The 15,469-nt window shown below is 33.1% G+C and overlaps 1 protein-coding gene across 6 annotated transcripts in view; it reads right to left on the reverse strand.

The window, feature by feature from the left end:
• Positions 1-1,430: 1,430 nt before the first annotated feature.
• The window catches only part of LOC108741188 (ataxin-2 homolog), a 29,590-nt gene continuing 15,551 nt past the window's right edge, over positions 1,431-15,469 (reverse strand). For 5 of the 6 annotated variants that reach the window (XM_018475879.1, XM_018475884.1, XM_018475881.1 and 2 more), the window contains 5 exons: positions 12,752-12,850; positions 5,947-6,017; positions 3,920-4,441; positions 2,371-2,536; positions 1,431-2,303 (listed from right to left, as the gene is read on the reverse strand). In XM_018475879.1, coding sequence (XP_018331381.1) covers positions 2,062-2,303; positions 2,371-2,536; positions 3,920-4,441; positions 5,947-6,017; positions 12,752-12,850 — 1,100 coding nt within the window. In that variant the 3' untranslated portion in view covers positions 1,431-2,061. The remainder of the gene's footprint in view (positions 2,304-2,370; positions 2,537-3,919; positions 4,442-5,946; positions 6,018-12,751; positions 12,851-15,469) is intronic. The other variant, XM_018475880.1, reaches the window with a different exon arrangement.

The raw sequence follows: 15,469 nt of genomic DNA on the forward strand, positions 1-15,469 counted from the left end.
AAAACTTGTATAGAATTCAGTAAACAACAGTCGATATTCTTGGAAAAGTTTTATGAATTCAAAGTTATTCAGTACGATCAAGTTAACTTTCGTTGTGAGAAAAGTTGCAAAAAAGGAATTTGATTTATGAAATTTATTTCGAGAGGTTTAGCGTGGCTTTCTTCGAAGAAATGAAGAAGAAAGGCACTTTAAATTGAGCTTTACTTTTAAAGCCCCTGGTACCAGCAAAATGAGAAATTTCGAGTACATGTACTTTTTATTTATTATTTATGTAAGAATATGATTGCATATAAAAACGTAATGACATTATCAGTCACATAAACCTTATCTACTAAAACGAATGGCAAAACAATTGCTTTCGATAAAATTTACTTCAGCCCATGACCTACATACATGTATTTTATTATTCTGTGAAATATGCCGATCAATACGATTGCTTTCTCTTCTTTAATTCATTGTTAACAATTACCACCTTATCTACATTAATTAAATTACGTGCATGTAGAATGAATTGATGAATAGTCAAGGTTTTTCAAATTCTACACGACTTTTTAAGCATCTTTTTCTCTATTCCTTTTTTATTCAGTTACAACATATTGATAGCATTTTAGGATTAAGACGAAGATTGCCAAGAATCTAAAACTTATCAGACTTGGAAAGTGAAATAATTTTTAATTTTTAACAGTAGCATATTTTTTTTTATTTAAAAAAGTACTTTATAATTTTAAGTTTGTTTTATTTTTTTGGCTTTTTGTTAAAATAGAAACTTACTAAAAATAAAAACTAAACGTGGATTCCTGAGTGGCTACTTCAGTATCAGCAAATATCTACCAGATGGCGATCCAGTGTCTATACAAACTTGTTCTATAGGATTATTAATTTGGCTTAGATAGTTAGAAGTATCTTCTTAAGGTATCGTCTAACGATTTTAGTAACAGCAAATACCCATCAGATGGCGATACATTGCCTCAGTTTGAATATTTGAAGGAAATATTGTCAAAGAACGTTATCTTTGTGTGTTTCATAGGTTATTGCAAATCGTCTATTTATTTACTAATTTAACTTATCAAAAGTCAATGATAGGTAAGGAAAAACTTTCACCGAACATAAACGTTACAAATTTCTTTTGAAAATATCTCCTACGTCTCTGAAAATCATCGTAAACTAATCAGCGATTATTTAAAATATAAGATCCCTTATTTTGAATTTATTTATTTATTTATTGAAATTTGTTACAATTTCATTCAAATTTTGCTCTTATATCTACACACTTGCAGATTATTTACAGAAGCAATGTTTTACTTTAAAACTAAACTACTCGATAACATTATAAAAAGAGATAGAGGGAGAATCGTTTTCTTTTTTTTTTTAAGATTATTCGTGATTTTATTATTCATGTGTATTTTATTTATAGACAACAAACAAAATAATCAGCTGATGCGAAGCAGTGCAATATTTATTAAGCGTTTTTTATTCTTTCGTCACTACACTGTTTTCGTGTTGCATCAATAAATAAGTAAAAATAAATAAAGCTATTCACAAATTTGCTACGTTCCGGCGCATTATACACACACACACACCCATGTAGGTATCACCGAGAAACAGAAAATTTATTTCAAGATCCTAAAATAACCGCGATTTAGATAGAATTGGCACAGGTACTCCAGTCCAATAACGTTTACTTACGTCAGCAAAGTGACTTTTTTGTTGTGTACTTAGCTATTTGTGAGTAGCTCGGGTATTAAGTTACAAAAAATGAAATTTAAAAGCACAACAATACAACTATAGTATAATTTACCTATGCAAGTGCCAAAACAGTCACAAAGTTTGCGCAATTAAATTTCCTTTTAACGGTACATAACAAGAACAAATAATCACAACATGAAATAAAAGTGTAACTGGAAAAGCGTACTTCGTATATATTAATTTTAATAATATAATAATTAAAATACATATGCGTTATTTATAATTTTTCATTTTATTTACAATAATTAGCCACTTTATTATAATAGTAATTATCACTTGCGGTTTGCAATGAAAAAAAAGTATTATGTAATTAAACTAACTTAATTTGATATATTTAGGTTCATGGGGATAATATAGGGTACCTGGGGGTACTTTGTATCCAGGGTAGGTATTGTTTAATGCGTGCTGTGCGAAGAAATCGGTATAATCTTTCTCCATCTTCCTCGGCTTGAAGGCTGGCCCCTTGGCCAAGTCTTCTAAGTGCTTCTTTTCTTCTTCCATATGTTTCTTCACTTCCGGTGGGGGCCATTTTAAGTCCCCGCGTAAAAAGCTACCGCCTGAACAAAAAACATGAAGTTTGTGTTAAATTATAAATAAAAATATGGAATAAAAACACTCTCGTACCTTTAAAAACTTTAGCGGCAGGTTGTGCGTTGTAAACTGGGGCCGGCTTTTGACTCATTGGGGGTTCGGATCGGAGGGTAATCGTTTGAGGAGGGGGTTCGAATTGCTTCTGTGGTTGTGTAGCTTGAGGCCTTGCAGGTCCTCTCGACTGTTGAATGTCTTGATCCTTATAATTAAATTACAGTCCAGTTAGACAATGTACGTATGACATTCGGATTAAAATAGAAGCGATTCTCAAATCAACTGATAAGCAGCGTACTTGATTTGGTGGTACCTACTACAGCTTAGTATTCGTAATAATAATTTGATAATGATTTCATACATTCATTTTCAAAAATTTTTATATTTATTTTTAGTGCAAATTTAATTTATATTCAGTAGAAAACCTAAGACAAAAGGAAAACAAGAAACAGAAGTCTTCTTTCCCGCTATAAAAATTCAAAATATATCAGAAATGTTCATTTTTGAAACTATTTTTATATAATATTTAACCTAACGAATAAAAGGATTTAAAGTTTTATTTACTGCAGATCGGATCAAATGTTAGGTAAATTCAAAATAACATTAAAGACCATTGTAGTTATTCTATTTTCGATTTATAAGGGTAGTTTTATGATAAAAAAATATCAATAAAAAAAGTGCGTCGCATTTTTCACGGTAACGTATAGAATTGTTTAAATTTAGCAAGCTTGGCTAATCAAATAATTAGGAAATCAACGAACGGGAACAGTCCGTTTTTCTAAGGAATTTCCATCAAAAATAATGAATTTGTTTCGGTTCAAACCATTTTATTAATATTTGTACAATACGATCGGTTCATACCTACTTAAAGCACAGTTCAGATATTTATATTACACATGTATATTGCACATAAAAAAATATATTTTACAAAAAAACAATTTGCAATTATATACTCCTTTACGTTGAAACAATTGCACAATCAAAAACTTTGTAAGTATGTAGCCGTGATGTGCAAAAAGACGCTTAACAACAGACACAAAAAAAAAACAAAAAAGAATAAACGGTTATCTTTTGTCTGGCAAACTACGAACATGTACATGTAATTCGGAACACATTGGAATTTTTCAAATTTTTATTAGTGGGAACTTTTTATTAGATCAGCATCATAATAATCGGCAGAGCAAACGAGTTAATAGGACATTAAAAGCGTTATTTTTAAGAACAACTTTAAGCACTTTGCGCCACAAAAACGTTCTTCAGTCTCTGGCTTTTGTTTCAGTTTCAGTTCAGTTTGTATTTGTGACATAAACGGCTCCTTTCAAAGGAAACGGCTTAATAACATAAAATTTACTGCTTCCTTTATTGACCGCAATATCGGAAAAATAGAACGAAGGATTTTAGTTCTTTATCGATTAATCTTTAGTAGGTTTAGTGTAAGGATATTAGGAAACTGATTTGACGTCATAATTTCAAAAATAAAATCTAATAAATGCCAAAGACAAAATTAATTGCAGGATATCAGTTTAAAAAACCAAGAGCTTCCGTACCAAAGACTGAATTGAAATGGTAAAAAATTTCACCCTCATACCTTTGGGTACGCAGGGGCCGTATTTTGGTAACTCTGGGCGCTTGGTGAGAAAACTTGTGAGCTAGATTGAAATCCTGGAGCTTGGGCAGGAGATTGAGGACCCCGTTGTGGGATAGGAGATGTTGGGGTGGGAGAAGACACCGACGACCACTGTTTAGCAGGTTGCTGAACTGGACTGAAGCTGGAAGGGGTCTGATTGTGGATAGGAGAGAACGAATTTTGTTGTTGATAAGCAGGTTGTTGCTGTTGATAGTAGGGTTGTTGTTGCTGTTGTTGGTAAGCGGGTTGTTGCTGGTAAGAGTGCTGTTGTTGATAAGGGGGTTGTTGTTGGTAGGAGGGTTGCTGTTGGTAAGAGTGTTGTTGCTGATAAGCAGGTTGTTTCTGCTGATAAGAAGGTTGTTGATAAGCAGGCTGTTGATAGTTATTCGCTAATCCTTGTTGAGTAGAAGGGGTGCTATAGCCTGACCGGGGGCTACTTTGGTTCGCGTAATTGGCGGGGCCACTCGAATTTTGAGCTTTAACCTACGAAAAATTCCAATTAGTGCCAGCTATTCCATGATCATTCAAAAATATCATTGCTGCGATAATTTTAGAAAGACGAAGTCCACACTTTTAACAAAAAACATTTGTCGTTCTATCTGTTTGTCATTTTTCTCTAATAGATTAGAAGTTTTTTAATGCCAATATCGAGAAATTAATGTTGTCGTGCCTCTCACTAAATAAGCACAAACGCCTCTACGTCCTGATTTACTATCATCAAAATGGCGTCCTCCACGTTCTTCTATTAGTGGTTCAAACATACTATATTATAGTCAGACGAACCAGGACTACAGGGAGGACATTCAAGTCTTTTCCCAATAGATTATGTTCAGTTTTCTTGGATCATAGCAGCTGTATTTGGCCGAGATCGACGGTGGAGAAAAATTTTCGCTGACAAGCCAGTTTTTCTTCATCAAGAAGCTGGCATTAGTAAGGGTGGTTAACTGTATATCGCGCCGAATTGTAATAATGCACCCGTGTGTAATCGCAGACGATAATGCGACTTAAAAATTACAGCCCTCTGCTTGATGTCGCGTCAAAAGTCATTTAGATTACGACAAAGACGTGGAACCGTTTTTGCGAAATTGGATATGGAGATGCGATCAAATTTACTTTTTGATAACGGCATTCAAACACTTCCAGTCCTTTGGCAAAAGGTGTTTATTGAACACGCCTTACACAATCGATTTTTGCTCATCTTTGTCAAGGAACCTTTCCGTTTTCAAACGCATGCTAACGATTAACTTCACTTCCATGAGAGTTACAGTTTACCGTTGCTTATTAGGGTCCACCTGGCCAAGGGTCCCATGAGATTCGATAAATCAGGCTACCGCCTCATTTTGCCCTATATCAGTTACGTCATTGTTTATAATAGCAAATCCTAAATCCACGATATCCTATATTATTTAAAGGCACTTCAAGATGGATTGTTTTAAATGCTTGTGAGTTCAGTAATTTATTACGGACTTCGCCTTGCTAAACTGACCCAAGTCTACATTGTTTTTATACAAAAATATTCTGTTTGTTGTTTGTTTATCAAAAATTATTTTTTTAACCGGGTCATAGTTTTTAGGTCGATCGGATAGCGTAAACCTATACCAATTTAGTCCTTAACCTAATCTTAGTAGGTTGTTTACCGCCTCGCCTACTATCTTATATTTTATATCATTTTATTATAAAATCAACTTCTAACCACGCAAACATTGTAGTAACCGTCTTAAAGTCAAAAATTTATAGATTTGGCGTAGTTCCACTTTTTAGCTTATTTTCAACGAATATCTTTCATACAGAGGTAAAAAACGGTAAGTAACGACGAAAGATGCCTATTTTTTAGATACTGACCTTTTGTTGATTCCAATTAGTGCCTAAAATAATCAATTATGACAGTATCTGATTAGCAAAATCCGCGTTTTAACATACATAAGTAACTGGCGCAGTTATTGATACCTAGATATCAAAATTACAGTATAAATGTTGGAAAAACTTACCACTTGGTCTGGTGAAACTTCGACCAAATGTTCTTCAGCAGATGGTGGTGGCCAAGCTACACGCTTTAGACCTAATAAGGAAAAAAATATTGTATAGTTTTCTTATCAAAATTTTTTGAAGGAAGTTAATGGATGGACCTATGATGAATGTTTTTAATTTAAATTTGTTTTTCGGAGTTATCTGGTTTTATGACAATTAGTAAATTAAGTACATCATTACCTGCATGTCTAATGTTTTATTTTTTAAGTTTTCATGGAGTAGCACGTGGAAATGTCATTTTTTTCCACTGACTCTAAATTTATCGTGAAAAATCGGTCAAGTGTAATTCAGTTACCTCTCCATGTGAGGATAAATTCAAGAGCTTCTAGAGTAGCGAAGACGAACTGAAGTGTGATATTTTCTACTTTTCAACTAACGCCGAAGGATTTTCTTTAGGGTTTGTAGTTTCTTGTGAATTTCGATAACGCTCGTTAGTACGGCAGGGGAAATATTACATTAAAAGTACATTTTAAAAGGATTTCAATTTCTGTATCAGACGTTGGTCACGTTGTCAATTAAATTTTGTAGAATAGGGACTAAAGTAGAAAAAGAGCAAATATAAAGATAGGAGACGAAGAATTAGAAGAAGCGGCTGCGTTTTGCTATCTCAGGCATGAGGGGCAGAAAGAGGATTTAATACTAAATTAGATTATTGTTCACAAATAGTTAAGGATGTGGGACGTTCTCGTTTTAGGGAAATGCGAAGATTAGCTCAAGATAGGAAAGAGTGGAGGTGCGTGCCTAACCAATCTTAGGAATGACGACCTTATAATGATGATGAAGGAGATAGAGATATTGCAAAGTATGTTTATTGAAAATGATACAAAGGAAATTTTTTTACAAAACGTTTGCTGTGTCAACAGGGTTGTTTCTGCCGATATGTCAATTATTAAGGCTACATTGGGTAATTATGAAATTTCAAATATTGTAGTATAACTGTAATTTATAACTGATTGCAAATATGGTGGAAAGGATATGCAGGATTAAAGTTTGTAAGCTTAGAATAAATGAGAAATTTGAAGTCTTTAATTCTAGTTCATATTTCATCATCATTATAAGGTCGTCAGTCCTTAGACTGGTTGGACACGCAACTCTACTCTTTCTTATCGTACGCTAATCTTCGCATTTCCCTAAAACTACAACATCCCATATGCTTAACTATTTGCGAACAGTAACCTAATCTAGGTCTACCTATACCCCTCCTAACCCCCCTTTCCGCCTTTAATATGTCTCTGACTAGACCTTCATGCCTGAGATGGTGCCCTACTAATCTATCTCTCCTATTTCTTATTGACTTCCATAGAGTCCTCTGTTCTCCTATTCTTTCTAATACCTCTTCATTTCTAACCTTTTCTACCCACGTTATCCTCATCATCCGCCTATAACACCACATTTCGAACGCTTTTAACCTTTTCTTTTCCGCCGCGCCCACCGTCCATGTTTCGCACCCGTACAGTGCCGTGCTCCAAACATACACCTTTAACAATCTTTTTCGAATTTCTAAATTAACCGTTCGCGAGCATAGAAGTGACAATTTTTGGCATTTTTGCTAATTGTTTTACTTTGTTCCTGCACTGTTGTGATTCTCAAACATTTTCTTTCATAGATGTACGAGGGTGGATTGATAAGTTTCCGGCCTGACCAAGAAAAACAAGGTTTTTAAAAATTTTTTTTTTTTATTTCTCAACATAATCTCCTCCAAGGCTGATACATTTCTCATAGCGGTGTTCCAGTCTATTAATGCCATCTCTATAGACTGATTCGTCAAGCTCCTCAAAATAACCATTTACAGCTTCGATTACTTCTTCATTGTCCGCAAATCTCTTACCGCCAAGCCATTTTTTGAGATTAGGGAACAGAAAATAGTCACTCGGGGCTAGGTCTGGAGAGTAAGGAGGGTGCGGCATCAATTCAAACTTTAGATCGTTGATTTTAGCCGTCGCAACGATTGACGTGTGCGCTGGTGCGTTATCGTGATGAAACAAGATTTTTTTCTTCGCCAGATGAGGTCGTTTAATTTTCACCTCGTGGCTCAAACGTTGCAATAAGTCTGCGTAGTATTGACCAGTGATAGTATTACCCTTTGCAAGGTAATCAATGTATATAATACCTCTTGCATCCCAAAAAACAGTAGCCATAACCTTGTTCGCCGAAAAAATTGTTTTTGCCTTCTTTGGAGTTGGTTCCCCTGGTCCAATCCACTGTTTAGACTGTTCTTTGGTTTCAGGAGTGTAGTGGTGGACCCACGTTTCGTCAACGGTTACGAATCGACGCAAAAATTCGCTTGGATTACGCTTATACAATGACAAATTTGCGGTAGAAATGTTTTTTCGAATCAATTTTTGGTCGACTGTTAGCAAACGCGGCACCCATCTTGCACAGAGCTTTTCCATATGCAAATGTTGGTGCAAAATATGTTGCACACGTTCATATGACATCTTACAGGTCTCAGCTATCTCACGCACTTTCAATCTGCGGTCTCCCAGCACTATTTGATGAATTTTTTCGATCATATCTGGAGTTGTGACCTCAACGGGGCGTCCTGAGCGAGGCCCATCAGAGGTGCTCACACGACCCTTTTTAAACTCGGAAACCCACTGCTTAACGGTTGAATATGACGGGGAGGATGTCCCCAGTGTTGAGTCCATCTCTTTTTTAATTTCCTTCGGCGTTAACCCCTTCAAATAAAAGTATTTGATGACAGCACGATTTTCCTGCTTTTCCATTTTTACGAAAACCACAGAGGCGTCTTGTTCAGCGTGCTGTCAAACCTACACTAGCAAGGAGATCGGGCTGAAACTATAGCTACAAGCTATCCAAGGATGGTACTATAGAATGTCACCTCAAGGTAGGCCTAGTGGCGTCATCTCTTGGTTAGGCCGGAAACTTATCAATCCACCCTCGTATAAGAATCAGCAATGTAAAAAAATGAAAAATTCTGTGTTTGACTATTTAACTATTGGAGCGGTCCTAAATATTATGAAGTTAATAACGATATGAAGGAAAACTTATTAAGACAACCGTTAGGGGAGCCATTTTTCTTGATTTTCTGTGACGATTAATAATTTAGTTTTGCTTTCTTTCCATTAGCGATATAAAATATCCTTGCATATTTCTCAAACTTTTAAAAGCTTTATGTTTATTGTCAAAGCTTTCCTTTTACGCTAAGGTCCAATAAAATTTACCTTCAATTAGAGCATCTAGCCATCGCGGGTTTTCTATCATTTATCATACCTCAGCTGCATTTCTTGCTATTACAGTAATTGAATGCTCATTTTTAAGACAATGCATTGCTTTTCCTGTTTGAGTTTTATAATTAAATTTTACAAGACTATTCGCAAATGTACTGACAAATTTCTGTAACCAGAAATTGTAAAAATCTTGAGAGGAATCTTTTAGAGCCCTATTATATTTGCTCTGAAGTTTACGACTGTGCAATAAAAGGGAATGTCTACCAGATAAGTTCAGATGTTTCATATTTAATTTTCAGTATATTGCTTATGATGGCAATGGATATACAACATACATATAAGTAAAAAAAAGGTGTGATAAAATGGGATAGAGGACCCAAAATCAATATCATTTGTTTGCCACGTTCAAGTAATAAAATATTAAAAACCTCCGAAAACTTTATGGATATTTTCTTTTAGAAAATCCGTTATACACATTTATATAAGTTATATTTTCATATTTAAGGACGGAAAATCAATATCATTTGTTTGTGTCGTTCAAGTGATAAAATATTAAAAAAGTTTATGGATATTTTCTTTTAGAAAATCCAATATAGGTAGGTACGCATTAGAAATTTAATTTTCATATTGAAATCGATTTTTTTACGTAGATTCTTTTTATACTCCACTACTTTTAAAGCGTTGAAGAACGGAGAACATTTTTGGAATTTCTTGTTAAAAATGCTAATTTTTATGCACCAACTTTCCTCTTTCATGACTTCTTCTATAGTAAATAAATTACCTGTTGTTTTAGTGAGAAGGTAATTTTAGAATTCTATAGATACAGAAATAGTTATTGCAAAACTTACAAATTAACATGGAGGTCAAAAAATAAACGAAACTATGTTCTCCAGATATTTCATAATTCAAAGCATTCAGTGGCGAGATTTTGAAAATCCATCTAAAATTAAATTCTGGCACAGCTTTGAAACACACAACAGCGAAACGTTTTTGAGTCAGGTGTTTCAAGTGACATACGCGAATGCATAGGTGTTTGCAAACTGTTTTTCCTAATCATACTGTTTTTTCAAGTTTGTCCAAACATTCCCTTATAACGTCACGTTAGCGAAATAAATTCTCACACCTTGAGGGTGAATTTTAATTGAAACTAACTGAATTATTACTTATTTCACGCGTTATTATCCTCGTATAACCTTTGTCTTTTAAAACATTTTTTGGAGCTTCTGTCAATCCATTTTTAGTTTTCCTTAACCCTAGTTCGCTTCAGTCCCTGAAGAAGGTAACCTTGTTACCGAAAAGTGCTTCGGACAACTACAGTGTCGTGTTTTGACGTTGGGGTTTGAGCTATTTTGTTTGTTCTTCAACAACCACCAAAGTTTTTCCATTCCTTAACCCTCATAAACTTTTTGTAATGATTACAAATTAAAAATAACAATTCCACCTACTCATGAGCAAAGCAATACTAACACCAGTCTTGGTATTGCCAAGTTGGTACCATTTTTTTGATTTCTAAGTTCGAAATCGGAAACAAAGAAAACACTAAACGTTACTCACACCTAAAAATAAAAATGTGTCTAATCGATGTCGCAAATTTTGTCAATTAATTTCAATTGTGGGGACACCTACTTTTGCTTTCGCTTGCGTTAATGCCAACTGTGCTTATTTTAAGAATCAAATAAAGCTTTTCATATTGTCATCAGTCAAACGTTTGTGATAGACTTTTAGTGTACGCTTCAGCCGACTGCATTTCTTATTTATTAATAGTCTCATGCCAGGAAATGTTAAGGTTCGTTTAGACTAGGCGACTGAGAACGAGAAACCTTCATCGAACAAACTGAAACATTGAAACCTGACGCAGAATAAAGGGAGAAGGAGTAGGTGGAAATCGGTTTCGGAATCTCCACTCACGAAATAAAATTAGGTAAATTATTTAATATCTAATTAAAGGATGGAAATGTGTCTTACGCTTACTTTCGGTATTTAAAGTTTTTAATTAAAAATCGTCAATCTTTTGACGCATTGAACGTATTGAAATGTCAATATTCCATATATAGGACGAGGTTGAACTGGTATTGTAGATATATCACTTGAAGCTATAAAATTCCCACTAACTTTATTAAATGGTATTTTTAGTGGGAACTTACAAATACTAAAGCGGTTGAAGTTTATAAGCGCTCAGGTCATTAGACTAAGAATAGATTTATGAGCCTTCAAATGTTTCTAATAATAATTAATGACAAATGAAACAATAGCCTTCATAAATCTTTTCGTTACCCTTTTTAGGGTTCCGTACGTAAAAACTAAAAACGGATGCTGCGTACGGTCACTTGTGAACCTGCCTTCACGAAAGCCTATTATTTCAAGAAATATTTGACGAACTAATTTGATGTGTTGTTAATCACATTAACAAGTTTCCTATTAGGAAAGTTTATTTTAAATTTAATTATTAAAATTTTAGATTTTTCGATATTCTCGATATAATACGATATTTTATTTGACAATATCGACACACGATACTGTTACCCAAATCAGTAATCGATACTTATAAAAATAATGGAGGGTCTTGATGGTATCGTGTTATAAACAATTCAAAATTTTTATTTAGAATTTCTTTGCCAATATTGACGTCAATATCTTATTTAAAACTAATGGAGAGTATTGTAAAGCTTCCAGGAAAATCACTAGAAAAGCTTATATAGTTAATGTTAAAATCTCGTTTATATGTGAGGTCTAATTTGGAGAGATTTTTAAGTTTTCTGTACCGCATCTAATATCCGCAAGCATGTAGGCTAATTTTAAATAACACTAAAAAATTAATGTATTCATAAGTCAACCCAGTTTAGTTCTCCCTTGTTAGAAAAGTTTGAGGTCGTAATGATGCAAGGCATGTAGCCATATTTAGCAGTTACTTCGTGGATTCATATGTTAAATAAACAAAAAATTTAACGTTTACAATATCTAATGAATCTTTTATGCAAAATAACGTGAACTCGCAGTCCTATTGTATTTATTTTATTTATTAACTTAAGGTGACTTCAAAAAAAATTATAAAACTAATAAAGAACTTGTTTCATCAAGAAAGTTAAATTTTCTTCAATTGTTATTAATATTAATAAATAATTGCGATGACAAATGACAAACTAGATGAAGTGATTAAAAAAAATTGAAAAAAAAAACAAAATACAAAAAGTATTTAGTACAAAAGCTCACAAAAAAGCTCTCCCATTGACTAGAAAAAGTTATTTCTTACTTGTTAACAATTAATAAATTAATGACACGTCGACACTAACTAGTTCAATAAATTAATCACTGAAGAAGAGTTAGACTTCAACAATAACAAAAAAAAAGATAATAACAGATAAATAACACCACAATATAATTATTATAAGAACAGAGTTCAAACTGTAACTGTCACAAAAAGTAATAATTCACCACCGGAAAACTTTTTGTCAATGAAGACAAAAATATAGGAAGAAGAAGAAGAAGAGAAAGAAAATGATTTAGGCAATGGAGGGGGTTGTGTGCCCTCGATCATGCGCTATGTCTCTTTGATCATCTATCAATTTGTTTCTACCTGAAACTCCAAATTGAATTTTGTGAACCGCTTTGTTATCTGGAGGTGGCCAATTCTGTCGTCCATCGTGTGTTCGTAAATTCGAGTTGCTTTCAGTACCTAAAGCATTACGATGACTCATGTAACTCAGATTTAGCAGACATTACTCGAGTTGGCAAATATAAAACGCGGATTCATAGATTTCTCTGCGATCATGTTCTGTGTGGTTGGTAGATAATTTTATAACCACACATACATACATACATACATACAAAAATTGAAAAAATAGGATATGTATATGATTATTTTAAACCATCTTATCCACCTTAAATCCATTTTTAAAAATTTTTTATAAATCTTTATATTCCTTTTAAAGGATAAGTGAATTTGGCAGCTTTATTTTCCCACTTGAAGACTTATTATTCTATAAAACATTCAGTACTGACCATAGTTGCATTACTGTAAACTTGAGGCATTTTCCCTATCCATATTTCATGTTTCATGTAAAAGGACAAGGTTCATAGGACCCAATTTTCACCCCCAAAACAAAGAAAATTATGTTGGAAAAATATGATTATGTTTAAGGTTCTTTCTGTAAGTAGACTGTACATATGCCTGATAAGAAGAATGATTTTTGCAGAGTTATGAATTTTTTTCGTGTTTTGTTTGAAGCAAAAGGCAAGCGTAATTTTTTGATATAGTTTGGACATTCAAAACTGGCATAGTCCACGATAAAACTATCGCATTTACTTTCTTCTTTCAACTTAGTAAGTAAACTAGAGACGTTGCTAACAAAACATTTTACTTATGACAAACGTAATAGGGAATATCGTAAACATAGGAAAGAGATGCCTGGTAGGAATTGCAGCGGACACTAATCAAGAAAAAGGAATAACATTACACCAGTTAATGTGTAAGAGAAAGAGATGCAGATAAGTAGAATTTGAGCATGTTGACAGCATCGCATTTTAAAGAATGTTCAATATCCTCAGGAATTTAGGATAGCAATGACGCTTGTCTAAATATTTAACTACTGCACTGTTTACTATTATTCGGTTATCTCTTTTTCCTTTGTCTGTACTACTCATGATGGCTTTCCAAAATTACAGATGTTTGGGAGGTACAATCGGAGACAAGAGTACATAAAATTAGAAATTCGTAATTAATTAGGTTTTGCAGCATATCATGAGGTAAATGAATACTATCTATACTAAAAAAAAGGATACGGTTTGAGGAAATTTGGAAAAACTTTGAATGAAATAAGAAATAACGAATAATATGGAAAATTTTTAAGTGACTTTTGCCAGTGATTTCAACTTCGAAACAAACAAATTATTTCAGACAATTATAAATATTATCATTATATTATCAAGTAAAAACGAGATTTTCGCCTAATTTTTCATTTTTTCCTCGATAACCATTTAGTGAATTTGAATAATCTTACGCTAAAGTGATTCTCCAGAGTTCAAGTTACTTATTATAAAAGTTTGAAATTTGTGGTAGCTTTTTTTTCTGTTAATAAAAATAACTTTAATCTGTTCGGTTAACGAATCTCCATAAAATGTCGTGTAAAATTAGAATTTTTTAAAATATCAATAACTTTTTAACGGTTTAGTGAATCGATTTGTAATCTTTACAGTACTTTCAGAATTGAATGAGGAACGTTCTTCCAAATATTTATTTGTCTTGTAGCATTTTGACATACGTTCCAAGCATTCTTAACAAGGGCGTATTCAAAACGCAGCAAATGACTATAATCTCAAGTGGAAACAAGAAAGAAGATACGTCCTTTTTCACGGATAATTTATTGTGGACTTGCCAATTTTGATTGTCCCAACTATACTTATGTTGTGTTACTACGTGATGAACCATTTGTAGAAAATGCAAATGTTTGATGAAAGTTTATGTATTAACCTTAATTATTACATTGATAAAGACAGCATAAAAAGGTAGGAAAAGGCGACACAAACGAAATACCGTCTAATATCGAGATCTGAAATTGTAAGGGTTATTAACGGGAGGAAGAAAATTTTCTTAACTTAGGGAAATTTGACTGTATTTTTTCTTTATTATAGAACGGAAATTGGGCCTTAATCTTCGTCTTTTTTACTTAAAAATGACTAAAATTTGGTCAAGTTTAAGTTTAGATTAATGCAACTATTATAGGTCAGTAAAAATTTTATATTGTAGAATAATTTTCAAGTGTGATAAAAGATTAACGAAAACGTTGTCAAAATTATACCCCATTTAACAGTGAGGAAGCTTTTAATAATAAATAAAAAATTATTAAAATTGTGTAAAATGAGACTACGTTTACATCGGGGGTGTTACTGTTTTTGTGTATGAGTATAGAGCTAGTTTTGATTTTCACCTAATATAATGATCATATAATTAAGTATGTCATAAAATTAAAAAATTATTACAACTTTTAATTAATCGGTGCATTTTTTTTTGCTGCAAACTGAGGCGAAGATAGCACAGCGCAATTCTCAGTTATCTTTTTAAGATCAACTTGTTCCTGCTTCATCTTGTATGAAATAAAGTGTATTCTGATTCGTTGATGTTAATTTTAATTGTTGTCTACTCAGCAATTACGCATCGAACTGTACAACAAAACATTTCATCCGCGACTGGGTTCGACTCGATTATATTTTCTACATGAATTTCACAACAAAATAATGCATAAATTAACCCAATATTGTTTTATAGGGTTTATGATCGGCAAACATCAATACACCT

This window comes from Agrilus planipennis, unplaced genomic scaffold (genome assembly GCF_000699045.2).
Source record: "Agrilus planipennis isolate EAB-ADULT unplaced genomic scaffold, Apla_2.0 scaffold256, whole genome shotgun sequence".
NCBI classification, from domain to species: Eukaryota; Metazoa; Arthropoda; class Insecta; order Coleoptera; family Buprestidae; genus Agrilus; species Agrilus planipennis.